Source organism: Peromyscus californicus, unplaced genomic scaffold, assembly GCF_007827085.1.
Source record: "Peromyscus californicus insignis strain IS unplaced genomic scaffold, ASM782708v3 Scaffold_13__1_contigs__length_99412109, whole genome shotgun sequence".
Taxonomy (NCBI): domain Eukaryota; kingdom Metazoa; phylum Chordata; class Mammalia; order Rodentia; family Cricetidae; genus Peromyscus; species Peromyscus californicus.
In genome coordinates this window covers 65240805-65257550 of record NW_026294424.1, presented here as the reverse complement: position 1 = coordinate 65257550, position 16746 = coordinate 65240805, and the positions used below count along the sequence as shown (strand labels likewise).

At 37.9% G+C, this 16746-nt stretch overlaps 1 protein-coding gene across 6 annotated transcripts in view; it reads left to right on the top strand.

Annotated features, from left to right (window-relative positions):
- Gabra4 (gamma-aminobutyric acid type A receptor subunit alpha4) overlaps nucleotides 1-16746 on the top strand; it is a 75465-nt gene that overhangs the window by 4669 nt on the left and 54050 nt on the right. For 4 of the 6 annotated variants that reach the window (XM_052735089.1, XM_052735087.1, XM_052735090.1 and 1 more), the window contains exons 3-6: nucleotides 9380-9447; nucleotides 10417-10637; nucleotides 10804-10886; nucleotides 13821-13964. The exons of 1 other annotated variant lie outside the window; for it this stretch is intronic. In XM_052735089.1, coding sequence (XP_052591049.1) covers nucleotides 9380-9447; nucleotides 10417-10637; nucleotides 10804-10886; nucleotides 13821-13964 — 516 coding nt within the window. The remainder of the gene's footprint in view (nucleotides 1-9379; nucleotides 9448-10416; nucleotides 10638-10803; nucleotides 10887-13820; nucleotides 13965-16746) is intronic. One more of the 6 variants, XM_052735088.1, reaches the window with a different exon arrangement.

The window sequence follows — 16746 nt, the reverse complement described above, 5'->3', positions numbered from 1 at the left end:
TGCATAATACTGTGCATTAAGAGTCAGGTTGTCCTGAACATGTCTTGTTACTTGATTAAGGATAAATAAGAGGTTATAACACCCAAAAGAGAAAAAATAAGAACTTTTTGTCAATATTTTTTAATAATATTTAAAATGAAGAGGAAAACATGAAAACTCATATTTATTTAGGTGAACATGGTGTATTTCCTGGACAGTGATGTTTTCAGATGCTCTATATCTTAGTCTGAAAGTTTCTGTGTCATGTGCTAGCATTATTAATTGAATGGCAAATTGTAATTAACAATCATAGATCAAATGGATATTTCAAATAGAGGAACAGAGAGATAAAACTTCATTTCCAGCATCATTCATTTATTCGTTTGTTATACCAGTGTGCAAATACAGTGTTGTGTAGAAGGAGTAATGTGGTGTTGTGTAAGAGGAGTAATATGTAGTCCTTAAGACAGGATTTGGAAACAAAATTATCCCCTCATTGACCTTATCTCTAAGCAATATAAAGAGATAAGAGGAGCAAAGATAAAATAAGTAAATGATAATACTGGAGGACAATTTAGTAGCATCAAGAGAGAAAATAAAATGGGAGAGGAGTCTAGTCTGCATAGACATAATGGCCAAGAAAGTCAAGTTGACAGCAAAGGGTGCCTGGAGGGAAGGGGTAAGAGAAAAGTTATTGTTGGGCAAGCAAACCACCAAGAAAACCAAACCAACTCAATAAACAAAGGAAGTAAAAGGTGAAAAAGTGGACACTAGATTGGTATGATTTTAAGAATGAAAAGATTTCTGGTATACTTCTTGTTCGAAAGTAGGGCCAGGAATATTAGAGTATTGGGTTAGGATGGTAAGCAGAAGCCAGGTTATGAAAGGTCTTTCTATAAAGGGGCCTGAATGAATCTCTTAGTGAACTTGGATGTGACTGGAGTTCTTTAGTAAGGCATTGACTTACCATGACCTAGGCTGTGAAAGGACCTGTCTGTTTGATAGGTAAAGAATGGTTTAGAAACAGAGCAAAACATGAGGCGTATGATGAAACTTTTTGTGTTTTGAGGTTTTATTGTTATTGTCGTCATTATGAAGATGGCTGCGTGGAATGAAGTAGATATAGGAAGGATGGACATAAATGGACAAAGAAGATATTTTGGGGGATTTTAATCCAACAAAAATGATGATCTGTTTAATATGAATGATCAAGGAAAGTAAAAATAGCTTCATGGTTTCTATTCGGAGAAACTGAACAAGTATTACTTCAAGTAATGGGGGAGTGTCCAAGTTTTCCTCCCATGCTCACTTGCTAGTAGAAGAGGCAGGAAATGAAGCCACAAAACAAGTGAACTGTTCAGTGTGCAGTGTGTCTGGTGTCAGTGAACATAAAGCATGGGGTCATGGCTTTAACTAAACAGTTGGGAAGGTTTGTTGATAAAGTGATACCTGAATATTGATCATAGAGGGATAAGAGCATAAAGCACAGTTTTCTGGGGAGCAAGAAATCTAGGTGCAATTCTGTGAAGGTTGGAAATTGGGTCCGGCGCAGCACAGATGAAACTGCTGAGGACAAAGGGGCAATAACAAAAAAGAGGTTGTATAAAGCTTTATAAGCATGCTTGTAGACTTTGCTATTATTCTAAGTTAGACCAGACAAGACTAGAGGGGATAGTATCAGGGGCATATGCTGGATTAATGAACTTTTAAAAGGCTCACTAGGAATGTTGTGTTAAGAATAGAAAGAAGCAGAAATGGTTTGGAGTTTTTCCACATTCAATCAGGCAAGAGATGATTAACACTTTGTCCAAGCAAGTGGCAGAAGAATCTGTCAATTTCTTAGATTTGGTTGTCTTTTGCCTATATATTTTTTTTTAAGATGAAGGATGACAGGTATAATGCAAGGTTTGTGAGAAATAGAAGAAAGGAGGCTGAGTAAAGTTTTGACTTAAATGTCTAAAAGTAACACAATCATCAGGGTAATAGTAGAAGCCATGTAGAGGCATGGGTGAATGATTTGCATGTGTATATAATAAATTCGCAGTTTCTAGACATTAAGTAGAGAGGAGCCCGGAATTGATGGGTAGTGGCATGTCAACACAAATGGTATTTGAAGTCTTCAGGCCAAAGAGATTCCAGGCAGAGAAAAGGTGCAAATAGTCATGGAAAGGGGAAGAGCCAATTATCCCCAGGAAGTCTGAGCAAGAGTGTTCTATGATATCTTAGCAGGAGAATAAGAGGGCTAATGTGCATTAGGAAAAATGATAGTTTCCAACAAATAGATCAATACGGACATGGGCTTAAATTGACCACAACGTTTAGTGGTATGCATGGCTTAGATAACTTTGACAAAAACAGTTTTTTGGCAAGGTGGGCATGGGGGGAGGAAGAGAGAAAGAGAGAGGGGGAGGTTTATGTGGAGGCATTTGTACAAATGGGTAGAGAAATGGAAGAGGTAGAATCAAGTAACCATTTTTTGAAATAATTCTATTTATAGTTATTGTTGGCAAAAGACATACTCACTTTGAGAATGCAGGCTAAATATTTAACATAAGATATTAGTGTGTCTCATGAAATAGAACTTTGTTTTAAAAATGGGGGACAAAACAGTTTTAAAAGTTAGTGAGAACAATAGAATTGCTAGTGGGGAAGCTCATGGTACAAACAAAAATTTCAGTGAATCAAAATACAGCAGAGGATGGAGGGGACAGGAAGGAAGATTTGGAGCAGTGTGTACTGATTTTTCTAGAAATTTAAATATGGAAAGGATATTTTTAAGTAATGTGGAAATACACATTTGGAATATATGAAAATAAATATTTTTAAGATTAGAAATGTCATAAATTGTTTGTGTACTATTGGTAATGACTGAGTGCAATATAGATACATATTGGAATGGAGAGAAGGAGTGTATAGAAGAAAGATCACTTTACTCAAGTTTATAAGAAAACAAACATCTTGTGCTTTCAGATATTTAAATTTTCTTAGGAATAAGGACATACAAGTGCATTTGGTATGTCCTGAAACAGACCATGTTAAATATAGATAAAAGGATATTAGTAAATTGTTGTGGTTTTGGGTAAAGCTTCAGCTGGGCTTCAGATTTTATATAAAAGCATTTTAACTTATATTTGTATATCATTAACTATTACTGTTTTATATTTCATGCCTTTTTGAATATATTTGTTTTAAGGCTCCTTGAGTGCATGTGATGATGTTTGGTTAGTAATACATTTCCACTATAACCACATATAACCTTCCTTTCATCTATCCATTCATTTATTTATTAAAATATAATAACCATAGAATTAACCCACATCCAGCCCAAAGAGCAGACCCTAATATGAACTTGCAGTGTGTTATACATTTCTTCAGTCTTATCCTCCTGTTTATTCTCTCCTCTCCCTATCAGTCCATTGTTTTATTCCACAGATAGTCTCTAATGGGTATTTTAGGTGATCCCCATTTTTAAAGAATTTAAAACATTTAATTGTCTTTAACTGCTGTACATCAACTTTTGCTATGCTTTCAACTTAATGATACATTGTTAAGAGGCATTCTTTTTGTTGCATAGTGCTATTGATCCTTCATTTGCTTGTTATGCGATGTTCCCATTGCATAAGAACCGACTCGTTCGTCTGCTCTGTTGGCAGTAGGGTTTTTTTTGCTTGTTTCCCAGATTGTATTGCTGTGAATATTCTGGCCCAAATTTCCTGCTGTAAATGTGCAAGAGTTTCTTTTGCATATATATCAAGGAGTGGATTTTTCTGGATCTTAGTGTAAGTAGGAGTTCAGCTTGAAGAGATAATGCCAAACTGTTTTTCCATGGTGAGTTTACAAAATTAAACTCCCTTTTACAATGAGCATAAATTCTGGATCTGCATATACTTTAGCAGCAGGAAAGTGTGTGTGTGTGTGTGTGTGTGTGTGTGTGTGTGTGTGTGTGTGTGTGTGTGTGTTTATGGTAATGTTTGAAATGGCATTTTATTTTAAAAGCATTTTAATATTTATTGTTTCCATCATGTTCTAATATCACTGAACGTCTTTTAAAATCTTTATTGACTGCAGGAATTTTTATTTGATACATTCCTTGTTTTCATGTTTTATTCATACTGCATTGAGATTTTTGCTTCTGTTATTGAAGACTTTTACTGTTTATGAAGTAAGAGAATATTGATAGAAGAATCATGAAATGTAGAAGGCAGCAATTTTCAATGTCTTCTAAGACAAGCTTCTAGAACTCTGAGCTATTTCCTGCTTTGTTGATGAAATCAGAGGGTATTTGTTGTCTTTGTTTAATATCCAGTAAGTGTAGTAGTTCTATATCTTGCTGATGTCAAGCAAAATTAGAAATTTCTTTATAAATTTTCCTGAGAATTATGTGTTATTGCTGTTGTTTTATGACTATGTTCTTGAAGTCTCTTTAGTTCTGCATTCTACTGGCACTTTGTAAGATGTAGGTTTGTGTTTAATGTGAGTGGCTGGAGAGCAGGAATGTTTCCTAAGAAGAGTATCTGGGAGACAAATTGGAGAGCTATGATTGACTAGTCTTCAGATCAGTCAAATGGGTTTTTATTTTATGATATGACAGCAAATCATATACCATCATTGGAGATGAAATTAGGAATTGATGTCCTGTAACCAGGTCTTTGACTGTTGAATAAACAGTGGAGGATTATCTGATACTTTCTTAATTGCCTTTCCAGCAAGTTAATTAGATAGGACCATTTCCTTGAACTTAATATTAACAGTCCTGTGTGGCTGATTCTTGATGGAGATCATTCTCTTTGCCTAACAGACTCTCAGGGTCAAAAATGTCACCTCACAGAAAGATTTTAAAATAACATTTTAAAAATTCCCCATTACCGAAGAAGTAGAATTTTTTGTTTTTAAAAAAAGTGTCATTGATGCACCCCAAATATATCTACAGTTATGGGAAGAAATCTTTCCAAGCTCAAATTGTCTAGTTTCTACGCAATTATGCACTTTGCAAGGTTGATTTGAACATCCTAAACAGTAGCATTAGAGGAAGTATCTCTAAGAATTATTCTTAATTGCATAGCTACCATTATTCATTGACAAATGATTTATCAGGGACCTATTGCATTTCTGGTGGCAGATTAGTTCTATGGGAGAATACAAATATAAATCATACAGTTTCTGCTTTAATTGGGAAATATTTTTAGCTTAACTCATGTAGCACTTAAGTCTCACATTTGAAAAATTGTGAGAAGCATTGAAAAAATCATGATTGATGATATTAGAAACACAGGGAAACAATTTTTAGCACCTCATATTTACAAAGCACTGTGCTAGTTTGGGACTTGAAAGGGACTGAAATTTCATCTCACAGATTCTAGTAGTCTGAAGGAAGACACAAAGGGCCACAAGAACAGAATTTAGAACCCATTGTTGAGCAAAGAGAATGTAGGCATAGCTGGATGCATAATCAAGACAGTGTCATAAAGTTCCATGTTTAGCTAAATGGCAACTGGTTAATTATTTTATGACATAATGTAATGCAGTGCAACTAGAACACATCTTGGAGTCCCAGAGGAAGAGTTAGAATCCTGCGTTAGCCTCTGTGAACCCAGTTTCCAGATATATAAAATTCTCATCATAGTGATAACAGCACCTTCTAAGGGTGTGATGGAGATGAAATGTCACATGGAATGAATGTAGCATCTTGTCTGGCATAAAACTAGAACTTAAATATATAATAATTATTTTTTTGCTCATGGTACCTTGGTTCAAAAAGCCATTCCCTGTAAGCTACTGTACACAATACTTGCCACTTGGTATGTCCACTTTCTTTTCCCATTCCCTACTCTGGTCTCGTCAGCTTGAGTAGGTTAATGAACTCTTATTAGACCTTTTCTGTTCTTTGCCTCTTATAACTTATTCCCACACACCAAAAGGATGTATGATCTTTTTTAAAAATGTATAATTCAATTGTATATCTCCTTATTTCAAGTCTTTGATGGTCTGTCAGTATTTATGGGGTACAAGTCAAACTCCTCACTGCAGCCTACATTCATGTCAGAGCTAAACTTAATATCAAAAAGGGGGGCAGAATATAAGGAAAATGCTCTCTTATAAGCTCATTTTTAAAGGGCTATCTTAAAGTACTATGGATTAGTAGCTTAAACAGCAGAGATGATTTTTTTTCACAATTCTGGAGGCATCAAAGCATCAGTAAGCTTGGTTTGTTGGCCTAGAGAAGGCATCTCTTCTGTGTCTGCATATAGTTCTCTCTCAGTGGGTGTCTGTGTTCTGATCTCTTTTTGTAAAGCCATCAATCACTCATATTGGATTAAGTACTATTAAAAAAATCTCATTTTAATGCAATTACATTTTTAGAGCACTCTCTCTAAAAATAATCATTAGGACTTCAACATGTGAATGTGAGGGGAGTATAACTTAGTCCAAGGAAATCTTTTCCATTTCTGGGCCATCCCTTGTCATTCTGCAAGTCCTATTGGTTGTAGTTTAAACTGTATTCATGGCAGCATGTGTTATAAATCTGTTACTTAAAAGATGCTGTTGGAATAAAAAAATGGGCTGAGGAGTAGGTAGATGCTCTGTCCATGGTACCTTGGTTTTATTTCTCTTTGTGGCTTCAATTTCTTCTCAGTATCCTCCTTTGCTTTGTCCCACTGGTCTCTTTTCTTGTCCTTGAAAACAGACCTATTCCCACTGTCACCCTTGTCACTTGCTGTGTTCCAGCATTTCCAGTTCATGTATATGCTCAGGACTAGTTTGAAAGTCTACACTTTGAAGAAGTGGTTCTGAACACAACCCCGAAATGGCTCTCACAGCCTCTTCTTTTCCCACCTGCCTCCATCCTGAAATAACAGCAGTCTGTCATTTCATTTGTTTCTTTTCTGCTTATTCTCTGATTCTCCCAGTATCATGGTGACTTTTTAGGCAGGGAACTCCTCTAGAACCTGGCATGCAGCTGGTGCACATGCAAATATTTATTGAATGGATGTCCTAAAAAAAAAATCCCTCTACTAGTCAGGTGCATTTAGATTCTCACTCAATCTTAAAGTACAGTTTAATCTTATAAGCAAATGCCAGATAATGTCACACACGGAGACTGAGATTATAATTCTGAACATAGAACAGTATTTTAGAACTACTGCAAAGGTAGTAGACTTTTATTATCATGGGGTGATTACAGCCACAGAATAAGCATAAATTCACACAGTTTACAATGTGTTAATAAGGAAAAAAAAACATTGTTCCCAATCTTTTCCTGAATCCCCCCTCCATGCTCACTCTCTTGGCCCACCTATGGTGTCAGTATTTCATAGGAACCTATTGTAAATACAGTATAGAAAACAGCTTGAGTGGATGTTTGTAAACAACAGTGAACTGGACAGTCTCTTTTTGGAACTTTCTAGAGAATTTCAAATCATCAGGTCCAACCTTGTTCCTACTAAGTCTGCAGATCTGAAGGTTTGTCCAACACAATCTGTGCATCACCAGCCTGTCCAGCTGATTCTCCTATAACATTTAAGCAACACTACCTTACACCTATCTTCAAAACAATATTTGCTTTGCCAAGAATCTGGCAACGTAGCTCATTTGTCAGGACACTGTCAGCCTTCATTGTTTATATGAGCTCATCTTCCCTAGTGCTCACTTGTAAAGACAGCGTTTCTGCTTTCTGATACCTTTGCAATTGTTGCTAAGGAAATAACAGTGGTTCCAAGCCAATTTGAGTAAAAGTGCTGTCTCCTAGGGTTCAAAAAGTTAGCAATTACTTGCTTCCTAGATTACCTATTTCTGTACTAATTTGGTTTTAATGAGCTTATTATTACCATTTGTTGTTGTTGATTCTAGTTTCTCATTCAAACCAAAACTTAATTAACTTGTACCCTTTCAAAGAGGCACATTTTAAGTGGTGTAAAAATAAAAGCATGTGCTATAATGTTGTTCTTATTATACTTCCAAAACTTATGTTTCTTAGGATACTTATTCCATAAATAATTTCTCATTCTTTCCCTCATTTTCTCTGTCTTTGTGTGGCCTTGTCTTCAGCCTGTAGAGGGAGAAATGTTTAGATTCATTTTCTTGAGACTGAATTCAGACGTACAGTCTTAAGTGATACCAATTGCACTTTGCCATTTTTGTCATAAATCTAATTTCCCAACCTGTATCCAAGTGATATTCTATTTTAATATTAGATGCCATAGTATTCAGTTGTCGAGTATGTAGCCTCTGGCCATGCAGCATTATAAAGCATCTTTTGAGGAAACAGTGTTCAGGAGGATAACAACTTTTATATTTTTATGGATGGTAAAATGCTGACTTATCTATAAAATCTACTGTTGCAACTGAACACATTATGAACACGTTATGTCCTTGGAAAGTGATTTACAGTTAACGGATTTAATACTTGTTAAAATTGTTGCATTTGAAGATATATTACTGGACTAAAGTTTGTACAACTAGAAAGGATTATGAGTTAAATCTGAACTACAAAAATTCCCAGGTTTAAAGCATATTGCTAAACCTCGAGAGTGGTGGTATTTTTTTTTTGTCTGTTTTCTGTGTCAGCAATATTTGTCTCATGCCCCTCACTTTTCTTGTGGGTGAAACATGCACATACTTACTCGTGATCAAGACTTATTTAGATGGCGGAGAATCTCAGTAGCAACTGAGGGAAACTAATATGGAATGAGCTTTTGCATGAGGGAGCCTCTGTGCTCAGCATGCCATTTGATTGCTATAAAAATTCTGTGAGACAGGTGTGGGTGCTGCAATCAAGTGGTTAAGTAACTTGCTGAAGATCTCACCGCCAAGAGGTGGTGCGGGATGAATGGTTGTAGCTGACAGAAGACCTTGTCTTGGATCCCAGTCACCAGTGGATGGTGTGCCTATTGCTAAAGGTGACAGTAGTCATTTTGGAAGTTATTTACAAGCATCCTCAACTCCACAAAGAGTCACTCCTTACCGCTTTGGTCCTCTTCACTCCTGCATCCTCTCGTTTCTTCCACTGAACAGCTTCACTTCTTTCCAGAGGCCAATCAGAGAATGGACTCTTAAAAAAAAAAAAAATCACTAAGGCTAAAAGCTTGTGTGTGTCCGCACTGCCTGTTATCACAGTGCCCAGGGATGATGTATCTTCGTAGAAGTAACTGGGGTGTCTATTTGCCTGTTGAGCAAACACCACTTTTCTTTCTCTAGTTTTTACTTTCAGCTTGATTTGGATGCACTTGAAACTGAACTTTACACTTTTTTTTTTTTGAGAGCTTCATTATGTCACTGAAACGTTAAGATGCATGTAGAAACATGACATTTCATATCTGTATTTGTTTATGAATTCTCTAATCCTCCAAGGCTGTAATGTTGGTAATTATTTTTTCACACCTATCTACTTCATACTTGCTAGGTCCTGTTACAGAAGTGAAAACTGACATATATGTCACCAGCTTTGGACCCGTTTCTGATGTCGAAATGGTAGGTATCTGGGAAACATTGGAGGTTTGGAGAAAATAAGCCAGAAAAGAGTCGATCAGCATTTATTATATTGTCAATCACACAAAGCCAATGCTTAATTAAACTTAAACGTCTCCAAGAGCAAGATCTTTCATCTGCATCCCAGAACTATCATTTTTAGTATTTATTGACTTCTTGTACTGCTTCCACAGCATGGCCTTCTATGGAAACTGCCGAGGAGAAGGAAATGAGAGATCGTCAGTAGTTTTGAAATGAATTAATTGTGTGCCCGATATTCCATTTCTAACAGTCTTTTGTTCCCTCACTGGCTCAGTTGCTTGCTTCCCGTCCTCTGATTCTATCCTTCCTTCCTATGCTTAAAGAGACCAAGAGGGCCAACATTTGTCAGGAAGTCTACATCCCTTCAGCTATGCTCTCGTATATTAAATATACTTAGTAAACATAATGACCAGTCTACTTTACTTTTTTTCTTGACCCAAGGCTCCTCATGGTTTGAAGCCCTGGATTCTTTAGGTAATTTTTAATACACTTTTGAAAGCAAAATTTGTCTCTTTTTTTTTTTTTTTAAATTAGCGTCATCTTAAAGAAATGCCTGGAATTTTATGATCAATTATGTAGTGATACCTGTTACACATTAACTGATTTTTGCTCTCTTCAATAAAGTAATGTACAGCCCAAATTACCTGATGTTGGCAAGCTTTTGTTTAATTACAGTAATTAGTCCTCGGTGACTAACATATGTGGTTATTTACTTCTTATGGATGCAGAAGCTGAAGGGACCAAGATGGACATTACAGTGCATATTCACTCTGAATCTTTTTGTCCTGGTGGTTTACGATCATCTCTGCTGCTATCAATTTCCACTGGGGTAGTCTTTTATGATTGGGAGAGGTTAGAATTTATTACTTTCTGCATATATATGTATGTCGTCACCTGTGACTTGACTATGTCACAAACCACCTTCCCTAGGAATATACAATGGATGTGTTCTTCAGACAGACGTGGATTGACCAAAGACTAAAATATGACGGCCCCATTGAAATTTTGAGGTTGAACAATATGATGGTCACCAAAGTTTGGACCCCTGATACTTTCTTCAGGAATGGAAAGAAATCTGTCTCACATAACATGACAGCTCCCAATAAGCTCTTTAGAATTATGAGAAATGGCACTATTTTATACACAATGAGGTAATGGATTTTTCTTTCATTTTTTAAAATTCCTTATCCACTTTTCTCTCCCACACTATCCTCTTCTTTCCCCTCCTTCTTGCTTTCTATCTCTCCATTTTAGGAATTTGTAATACTAATCTAAAAAGAGGTTAATTTTACCTACTTGCATTTTTTTCCATGATAGACTCACCATAAGTGCGGAGTGTCCCATGAGACTGGTGGATTTTCCTATGGATGGTCATGCCTGCCCTTTGAAATTTGGGAGTTGTAAGTTACATTAAAAGTATTGTTCAAATTTCTGATTATCTTCTTCAAGCTCATAGTTACGTATTTGTGAAATTTTAATTATCCAGTATTCAAACCCTTAATCTGTGAGGGAAAAAATGTGCAAGTTTTAGGAAACTATTAATTTCTGAAATATAAGTGATACCTCAAACAAAATCCTATTTTTACAGATGGTTATAGAAGACTGAGTCATAACTAATAAGTTCATGGATGCTTATGAAACTACGGGATTCAGGAAGAGTTTGTGTCAGAGATGTAGCATAGAAAGTGCATTGTGAAGGGGGAGTGATTTAATAGTTTCAGCTGCAAATAAAATCCTTTAAAGGTGGCTTGGGGAAAGGTAAGGGAAAGTTTTATACTTTCCTGGAATAAACTGAGTTAAAATTTCATGGGTAGCTGTTAGTGATCACAGCTCAACTTCCACAAAGTTCTAGCTGAGGTGGCATGTGAGAAAATTTAGTGGCCGATATACTGTTGACTACATTAAGAAGTGCGATTCCGCCTGAAAGCTAGGGAAGGTTTTGGAAGTTTTCACAAAGGGACATGGCCTCCTTTGACATCTTTTTCTGTGGCGATGGGCTGAAGAGAGGCTGGAGGGGAAGCGCAGGAGAGATGGGGTCTGCTGTTTTTGTACAAAGATGGCAGTTGGTTAGAATGGCATGGGCACAAAAGGAACAAATGCGAAGTGGACGTGTTTGGAAAATTTAGTAGAGACGGAGGCAAGAGGAACACATGAGTGGGTAGTAAAGAGGACGAGGCTTCTTTCCTCAAGCTCCTTCCTCTGAGATGGCAACAAAATGTGATTGCTCTCGTAAGGTCTGCTTCCAACATTCGATTCAATCAGAACCTACCAAAAATAGATGCTGGCTTTTACTATTGCCTCAGCCTCTTCGTTTCACTGATTGTGAAACTGGTGCCTGCTGTTCCCCTTGCTCATTGCTTGACTTAATGAGAATCGGCAGTCACCACTCTTTTTATAACCCTAGTAATCACAATACTCAGTGGGCTGACTTGAGACTAGAGAAAGTCATTTGCTCCCTGACCAATGATTTAATAAAGACAAGATAAAAACAGAAGAACACACAGAGAGGGTGGTCTTACTGGGCCAGAATTAAAATTACATATTTTTCCTGTAATAATTTGAATTTTTTAAAAGATAATTCCCATCTGAAAAAGTCTTCTGCTCCCAAGACCTCTCTAGTTCTCCCTTGAAATATTCTTCCAGTGACTAGAGCCAACTTGCTGCTATCTCAGGCTTCATATGTGAATAAGGACTCATATTTTAGAAAGAATTTTGGTTTACCTATACCATACCAGCAAGCAGTTTCTGCTGAGTAAATGAAAGCACAGGGACAAATAGCCAAACGAATGGAAACACATGAACTATGAACCAATGGCTGAGGGGCCCCAAACTGGATCAGGCCCTCTGAATGGGTGAGACAGTTGATTGGCTTGATCTGTTTGGGAGGCATCCAGGCAGTGGGACCAGGTCCTGTGCTCACTACATGAGTTGGCTATTTGAAACCTGGGGCTTATATAGGGTCCCTTGGCTCAGCCTGGGAGGAGGGGATTAGACCTGCCTGGACTGAGTCTACCAGGTTGATCTCAGTCCTCCGGGGAGGCTTTGCCCTGGAGGAGGTGGGAATGGGGGGTGGGCTGGTGGGAAGGTGAGGGGGCGGGAGGGGGGAAAACAAGGGAATCCGTGGCTGCTATGTAGAACTGAATTGTATTGTAAAATAAAATTAAATTAAATTTAAAAAAAAATAAAAAGGAAACCACTGTTTAATTATGCTTACAATAAGAGGAACGTGAAAGATAATGCAAGAAAAAGATTGATCTATTAATGGAGGGTATCCAAGAGATGATTCCTGAAGTAAAAAAAAAAAAATCATAGATAAGAATATATTATGCAAGTGTTTAAATATATAACACTGTGAATACACTTCCAGAGATAAATGCTGATGTGAAGCTGTGTCATGTTGGATAATAACTCAAGCCTCATAGTGTGTTTTCCAAGGTCATCTGTAAGGAAAACCTCTCTGGATATGGACTCCTTTAGTAGGATTAAACAAGTTCACCGGGGACCTCCTGCATTCCAGCCATTTTAGGGATGTTTGTAGGGGAGGATGACACATAATTCATTCCGGTTCCTTTGAACTTATTTGTGCATGAGCCAAGCTATCTGTTCTGGGTAGAGTGGTAAGCAAGCAGCTGGTCTCCATTTGCACTGAACAAGGAATAACCGAAAATGTACTCCAATTGCCACTGGGGAGGATTCTTTGAAGATAGAAGGGCAAGTGTCCTAATTGCAAGATTCTAAAGGCACTGGGACTGGCTGTGTAATTCCCTTGAGAGCTTTGCAGCCAGCCTAGTCAGAACCCCACAGAATGGTTTCCAAAAGGCATGGGCATTAGCCAGAGGCAAAGGCTAGGGCAGGTGACCCCTGGAGAGCTCCATCACAAGGAGAATTTGTTTCAGTTTGTTTGTGTTACTAGAGGCAGCATCTGGTACATGGCTAGATGGCAAAGCTGTATGGGATTGTTCAAATAAGGATAGACAAAAAGTGAAAGAATTAGGAGTCTCACAACTATTTAGGAGGTTTGTACTATCTGCTTCTCAAGCTACCCACCTTGTTGGAATGGCAATGTGACCACCTGCACTGATACGAATGGAGCGTTGTTGTCTGTCGTTACAGCTTTATTCTTCACTGCATTCCATCTTTCAACATAAAATAATAAAACCTATCATTTGTTTAGTACCTTAATTTTTCTAAATTACAAACATGTTTGAAAACGACATAATGAGTATTGTTTTCCCCTTTTTCTGTGGTTGTTGAACATTCATCACATTAAGTGTTGATTTTTAAGATTGGCAAAGGAGGAGACCTGACTGTAAGCCCACTCTGCTCTTATCCAGATGCGTATCCCAAGAGTGAGATGATCTATACCTGGACCAAAGGCCCCGAGAAGTCAGTGGAGGTGCCAAAGGAGTCTTCTAGCTTAGTTCAGTATGACCTAATTGGGCAGACTGTATCAAGTGAAACTATCAAATCTATTACAGGTGAGAGTGCATACACACAAATTCTCTCTCTCTCTCTCTCTCCCTCCCTCCCTCTCTCTCTCTCTCTCTCTCTCTCTCTCTCTCTCTCTCCCTCTCTCTCTCTCTCTCCTTCTCTCTCTGTATATTATTTTTGTTCATATATGTGTGTGTATGCATGGGTGTATGTAGGCATATGTGTGAGGATATTGGAGTGTATATGTGACCAGTCAAAGGGGGTCATTCCTCAGGGTCCATCCACCTTATTTTTTGGTCTCTTAATGTCCTGGAGCTTGATGAGAAACCTAGGCAGTCAGGTCCCTTAGCCTCAGGACCCCCCAATCTCTGCTTCCCCACTGTCCTGAGATTACAAGCCTAGGCTATCTCATCATGCTTTTTTATGCGACTTTAACTTAGGTCTTTATGCTTTTATGGCAAGAACCTTGCCAACTGAGATATCTCCCTGGCTCCCTCTTGGTCAGAGTTTTAACCTCAAAAGTCAATGTGCTACTTGGCATCAGTAATGGAGTTTTGTCCTATCCCTTTCATTGAAATCTTCAGTGTTTTCAGGGGAAATATTTTTTTCCCATAAGTAGAGCTGATATGTTTATAATCTTATTTCAGTTTAAAATAAATTCTGAGGCCAGGGGGTGGTGGCACAGGTCTTCAATCCCAGCACTCAGGAGGCAGAGCCAGGCGGATCTTGGTGAGTTCGAGACCCATCTGGTCTACAGAGCGAAATTCAGGACAGGCACCAAAACTACACAGAGAAACCCTGTCTCGAAAAACCAAAAATAAATAAATAAGTAAATAAATAAATAAATAAATAGATTCTGAGTTGGTGAAATAAGAGAAATGAATAGACTTTTCTTACATAGAAACAAAAGCTAATCCTTGAATATATTAAAACCATTTTCAACAAAATATTAGGAAAAAGTCTGGCTCTGATTTTGTGGTACTTTTCAAATTTTTTTAAATATTTCTCAATTTTATGGTGTCATTTCCACTCTTTGTTCCAAAATAAAAGCAAAATCAAAAGCATGCTTGCAAAGTATATTTAGAGTACACGTAAAATTGTCATACAAGCAGATGGATGGCTATCACTAGTGATTCTTGGATTTTCAAATATGAAGAGAAATAATCTTAAGCTTTAGCTTCTATCACATCTAATGTGAAAACTGGCTACTTATGGGTTGATCCAAAATAGTGTTTTTCCATACACGTTTTTACCAGGAGTAATTAATGATAGTTACCTTAATGTGCTTATACTGCTATACCAAAATATCACAAACTTGGTATTAATATAAAGATCAGACCTGCTTTTCAGGCCTAGCATCTGGAAATATCAAAGTTAGGGTTCCAGCAGACTTAATGTTTGCTGAGAGCTTATTTCCTGGTCCAGGGAATAGTCCTGTCTCCAAGAGGCCTCACACTGGGCGGGGGGGTGGGGGGGGGGTGGGGGGTGGGGTGGGGTGGGGTGGGGGGGGTGGTGTACAGAGAAGGATTACCAAGTTAGAGTGTGCGATGCAAATGCTAATGCTGCCTTGAGTACTCCTTCCTCATATGCTAATCACCTATCAAAAACTAGTTAGTGATACTACCACATTGGAGGGTAGGTTTCAATATGTGATTTCCCACCCCTCTTTTTGATGCAGGATCTCACACAGCCTAGGATGGCATGAAACTTACTGTGTAGCCCAGGATAGCCATACAATGGAGTTTCTTCAGCCTCAGCCTCTGGAGTGCTGGAATTCATGGTGTGCCATTGTTCCAGGCACGGTGTGTGATTTTTTTTTAAAGACCAGTATTTAGACAATAGTGATAGTTAAAATGTAGTCAGCAGTTATCATCTTACAGGGATCATTCCCAAGTCCTTCCTTGTATTGAATTCTCATAAACAACCTCGGGGATAAGGATACTATTACCATGTATAATTTTCTAATGAGAACTATGTAAGTATAATGTACTTAAGTGACTTGCCTGGCTCATACAGCTGTTAAATGTCAAGGCCCCAAATTCATAGACATTCTGTGTTCCGTAAACTTTCTTAACAGGCCTTGGGATGTCACGGTGTGGTGGTATTTTAAATAAAGTTGCCTGGGGGTCAGAGCTATTAGAGCCATAGCAAGTGCGTGGCAGTGGTGGTGTACGCCTTTAAGGACCTGGAGGGCGGTACATACAGGCAGTGATGAGGCAGTCACATGATTGGGTTTACAACCAATCAGAAGCCAGAACAAGGAGATATAGAGACAGAGACACAGGAAGGAGGGCTCCTCTTTCGGAGAGCTCTCTTGGCTGAGGAGGATCCCTGAATCAGAAAGGGTGAGGCTCTTGGCTCTGACCTCTTGACTTTCTTCTCTGAATCGGCTTTGTGTTTCTTGTCTGATAAAACCGTTGGCTACATCTACACTGAATTACATCTACATCACGGTATTAGTAAAACAAAACAAAAGCAGAGTAGTTATTGCAAGATCTTGAACAATGGTATGAAATGAGAAAGAATACTTTTTGCTGTTTTAAGAAATATATTGATAAAGCACTGATCTGATGGGGAAGGAGTCTAAAAAAGGCAAGCTCATGGGAGCAGAGTAGAATGATGCTTTCCAGACTTCAGAAGGGTCTAAGGAGAAATAAGAATTCCTAGGCACACAACTCACAATTTCAGCTGTGCAAAATAAGTAATCCCAGGGAGTTACTGACCACCTAGTGCATATTGTTAACAATTTGTAAAGAGGAAGAATATTAGATGTTTCTATCACAAAAAGACAGTAAGCAAGATGTTGGGAAGAAACTTCTGGAGATGATG